Genomic DNA, 5,104 nt, shown 5'->3' with positions numbered 1-5,104 from the left:
CCTTTTCTCAGGTCACGAGCAATTCCTCTTCGGCACAGCCTGTTCCTGCGGGCTTTGAGAAGTTTCTGTCAAAGGTCACCGATCTCATGGATCACCTTGTACAGAAGATTGATCGCCTCGAAAATGTTGTAGAGGCTTTGAGCAAATGTCTCGGGCAGACAGCTGTCAATGCCGATGGTGTTGACAAGCTGCCCCCGGTTGTTGAGAAAACGAGCGAGAAGGCGGCTTTGACCGAAGTTTCGAACAGACCGGCGGCTGTGATGAACACAGCCACCACAAGCACGCAGGTGGGCGTAGAAAAAACCACCATTGCCTCATCCAAACTAGACAAGTGGAGGACTACAACAAACTCCACTCGCCGTTTGAACACCAAACCGGCATCTCAACTTCGGCGACGGTCGAGTTCGATCGGAAGATTGAACCCTTCCGCCCAGACACCAAGACCAAACTCACAGGGTAGATCTCCAAGATCACCCACAAAGCCCAGGGTCAGACCTCAGAGTATCATATTGTAAATTATATGCCACATTATCCCCTTCACTCTGTTTACACAGAAAAAGAGAAAGATGCTGATAGGACTGTCCCACACAGTTTAGATTAGAGGGGTTTCTCTGTAACCATTGATAATTGTATGGGAACATAAAAAAATATATATATAAAAAACATAGAAAACACATAAAAAAAATCTGTAGGGTGCCAAGCATTTATACAATATATTTACCATAATTACCAGGTTACTTGTCAATTTAGCAACACTTGACTTGGTGTTCCCTTTCAACTCACTTTTTAAAGTACACAACTATGCATCCTAATTACAATGATTGGAAATTGTCATCACAACTATTGTCTGTTACCTCTTCATCTTCTCCCTTATCAACAGAAGCATGGAACTGGACAACCCTGGCGTGCTGAAGATCCTGATGATCTCCTGCATACATCTTCTCCCCAAGAAACCGCTGACTGAATTCATATGCAAGTCCCACCCAGTTCTGGCTGCCATTGAAGTACACAACTGTTAACGGAAAGTCTTGTTTCTGTACAATCAGTTCCACAAGCAATGGCCTCCATTGTATCTGCTGATGCTGGTCTTTGCTTTACACTCAGAAACGTAGAAGCATGTGCAGGCCGTTCTAGCACTGACTGGGGCTTTCTCAGGTGAAGGGAGTCTGCCAGCTGTTGTTGGGAATCCACTGTCAGTGTTGCACTCATGGCTAGGACAGGTGCATTGGGCAACAGGATTCTAAGGGCAGACAACTTATGATATGCCGGTCGAAATTCACTTCCCCATTCAAGCACACAGTGGGCTTCATCGATGACTATAAACGTTTGAATATCAGGTGGCAATGATGACAGAAGTTCGTTCAGTTCTTTGTTTCGAACAACTGCTTCCGGGTGGTGTGCAATGTTGAACTGCAGTTTGGAAATCTCCATCTTTACTTCTTTCACATTACCGGTTGTCAGTTCCTTACACACTGGTCCAAGTTTTCTTAGCTCTTGCTCAATGATGACGTTCAGTGGTGCAACAATCAGCACAAGAGTTTTCTCATCTTCCCCATGGCAAACATTGACAGCGGTAGGCAAAATTTCGTAGATCGGGCAGTGACTTGCCATAGCCAGTTGGCAGCATGCAGATGGTGTCTTCTTTCTTAAGTAGGTGGTCGATGGTCAGAGACTGAAGTGGGCGCAGTTCATGCACGTCCTGATGAAACTGTTTGTTGAAACGTTGGACACATTGTTGCTGCAAAGTTGGGTCCTGAAAGCAAAGAAAACTGTATCAAAAGTGTACAAAGGTGATACAGTAATAAAACAAGAAGAGCAAACGCTCGATCGAGTCACTTTCGCAGTTCTGAATATTATATGAGGCATCAGATGGACAGGAAGAAATTGCTATTCACAACACAATGAGTCACGTTCACATAAAATTTGAGCCCGGTCACTTTTATAGTTTCCGAGAAAAGCCCAACGTTAAGTTGTGTGTTGCCGAACAGAAAAGGCTAGTTATCTCCCTTGTTTTTCTGATAACGTTCGTAAAAGGCTACAGATGTAAATACTTTGATGTAAAGAATAATCCTACAAAGTTTCAATCACATCCGATGAACTTTGTCAAAGATATAAAATGTCTAATTTTTCCTTTGACGCTGACCTGTGACCTTGAAAAAGGTCAAAGGTCAACGAAACCATCGTTAAAGTGTAGAGGTCATTGGAGGTCATTGGAGGTCACGACTAAACAAAATATGAGCCCGATCGCTTTGATAGTTTCCGAGAAAAGTCCAACGTTAAGGTGGTGTCTACGGACGGCCGGACAGACTAACACTGACCGATTACATAGTCACATTTTCTCAAGTGACTCAAAAACTATGAGAAAAAGTCATTTAGAAAATAAATATACATAAATAACAGACATACACTACGGTGACTACCTAATACTAGTATTAGTACCCTATTACAGAATTACTCCACAATATTACCAGCGAAACTTCGTCTCCTAACTCCGTCTCTTATGCACAATATCACTTGAAATGACCTGCTATAATAATAACACGTACAATACTATCCGTGTTCTTTCGGCAAACTGGGACTTAAAGCCCGTCGGCAGACTGGCTCTCAACTAAGTGGACATATCGGCAGAGTGACACTCGGCCAAGTGACACACATAACAAATTTGCAGATTGGGACTCGGCCATGTCCTCGCGCCCCCTAATTGGCGTAGAGGCGCGTCCCCCGGGTGGTGGATGGGGGAGCCTTCTCTGCTAACTTCAGAGAGAAGGTCGCATCACTCTCGATGCCGTGAACCTAATTAGGTTCTTTTTCTTGTTTCTTCTCTATTTCTGCCTCCCCAAAGTCCTTTTACTTTCCTTTTCTCACCCATAAAATTCTTCACTTATTTTCTAAAGCATGGTGAATCCCGAGTTTGTCATGTGTGACCAGGGGATGAATGGCTGACACCTTAATATTCAGTCGTAAGCACATGCGTTTGGTTTCAGTTTGGGTCGACGCCAAATGACAGTTTTAGGCCCCTCCCTTGTCACGGGGGCTCTCACAAGGGTGACCGTGTATTTCCCACCTCATTGAGCCTGCGCGCTATGAAAACCTCTAATCTTCAAACTTTGTATAAGAAGAGAAAAGCTGTTAATGATAGAGATTCTGACAGTGATAACGAAGCAGAAGCTGCTGCCTCTACAGCAGGTGTGAAGGGGGCTTGGTCCCGATTCCTCGTAGTTCATTTTGAGAGTGTTAGTCAAAGAAAGATTTCACCTTTTATTCTCGAGAAGTGGTATCAGGGGGTTTCCTCATCAGTTCAGTCAGTGAAACGTCAGAAGGATGGTAGCTTCTTGGTGGATTGCCCCACCAGGAAGGTATCGGATCTTCTTTTGTCCCGCCATGGTTCCGCCCTGAGCGTTGGATCGAGCTCCTTCACGATTTCCGTGACGAGCCACTCATACCTGAACACCTCTCGGGGTGTGGCACGCTCATACCACTTCCAAGGTATGAGCTGTGCGGAGTTGAAGGATGGGTTGGCATCACAAGGAGTTATCGACGTTCACAGAGTGTCCAGAACGGATAAAGAAGGAAAGAGAGTGGAAACAAACACTCTCTTCCTAACTTTCTGTACAGCTGTTGCACCCAAAAGAGTTGTTGTTCTGTTTGAAAGTATTCCGGTTTCTCTGTACATCCCTTCCCCTCTGCGTTGTTATCGTTGCCAACGGTTTGGCCACGGTAGCAAAAACTGCAGGGGGAAGGAAATGTGCAGAGATTGCACAAAGGAAAAACATGAGGGTGAATGCGAGGGACCCAAACAGTGTCACAACTGTGGGGGTAAACACTCCTCTGCTTCAAAAGAATGTCCCCAGTGGAAAACGGAGGAAGCCATTCAAAAGATGAGAACAACGGAGGGATGCTCTTTCGGTGAGGCGAAACAAAAGGTCATGTCCCAGATGGCACAGCCCTCGGTGTCCACATACGCCAGGGCTGTTAGTACTCCTTCTGCGACACCGACTACACCTTCGTCTCTTGAGAGCTTTCTCACTAAGGTGACTACAATCTTGGACACTCTCATTAAAAAGATTGATCGTCTTGAGACTGTCGTGGCAAATATTAACCAGGGTGGAGTAAAGGCGGCTGTTGCTGCCGATACCAGTGAAAAGGCGGCTACGGTTGCCGAGAGTGTGAAGGTTCAGACAACAGTTCCGACTGGCGTCACTAACGTCACGCAGGCGGCCGTGCATAAAGCCGCTAAAACCCAAACCAAATGGGGGAAAAAATCCTCCACTCATTCGGCCGGGTCTTCGGGGGTTGGGCGGACGGGTTCGATCGGCAGATCGGATCTTTCCTCCCACCCGCCAAGATCAAACTCTGAGGGAAGATCCTCGAGGTCTCCCAAGGCCAGGGTCAGGCCTGACTTGCCTACCCGAATAAAAAAGGGAGACAAATCGCTCATTTCTTTGACAAACCCTTTCTCCCTCTTGTCTGACGAGGGTGGGGAATCGGAAATGGATGAATCAAACCGGTTCTACCCTGCGTCGGAGGGGGGTGGAGGATCGGGCACTGAATAAAGTTTTATTTGTTTTTAAAATACTAAACATTTTTAATGGCTTCTATAATACAATGGAATATCAGAGGTCTTAATGCCAATCAAGAGGAACTTCATCTCCTTTTGAAAAGTAATCCTATTGCAATCTGTTTACAGGAGACGCTTATAGGCCCTAACAAAAATATATCACTGCCTGGGTATAGCTGCTTATTGCGGTCTACAGGTCGCGGTAGTGCACTTTGTATCCGTTCTGATTTCCTTTTTAATCAGGTCCAATTGGACACTAACCTTGAGGCAATAGCGGCTCGCATTTCTTGTAATAGAGCTATAACTGTTTGTTCCTTGTATCTGTCGCCATCTACTACGGTCACAAAAAATGACCTAGAAAACTTAATACACCAATTACCAACCCCGTTCCTTTTGGTAGGGGATTTTAACGGCCATTCCCGACGTTGGGGGAGCGAATCTTCCAACATTCAAGGAAAGATTATCGAAGATGTCATCGATAACTTGGATTTGTGTCTTTTAAATTCCGGAGCGGGTACTTTTTTAACTCAATCTGGAGAAGAATCT

General features: G+C 45.3%; 1 protein-coding gene across 1 annotated transcript; it reads right to left on the bottom strand.

The window, feature by feature from the left end:
- Window positions 1–777: 777 nt before the first annotated feature.
- Window positions 778–4,842, bottom strand: LOC138960963 (uncharacterized). The gene is given in 3 exon segments (XM_070332590.1): window positions 778–1,596; window positions 1,598–1,769; window positions 4,820–4,842. Coding segments are annotated over 3 exon segments (825 nt in total). The 3' UTR covers window positions 778–966.
- Window positions 4,843–5,104: the final 262 nt, after the last annotated feature.

This window comes from Littorina saxatilis, linkage group LG3 (assembly GCF_037325665.1).
Source record: "Littorina saxatilis isolate snail1 linkage group LG3, US_GU_Lsax_2.0, whole genome shotgun sequence".
NCBI lineage: Eukaryota > Metazoa > Mollusca > Gastropoda > Littorinimorpha > Littorinidae > Littorina > Littorina saxatilis.
This window is presented reverse-complemented; position numbering and strand designations above follow the sequence as displayed.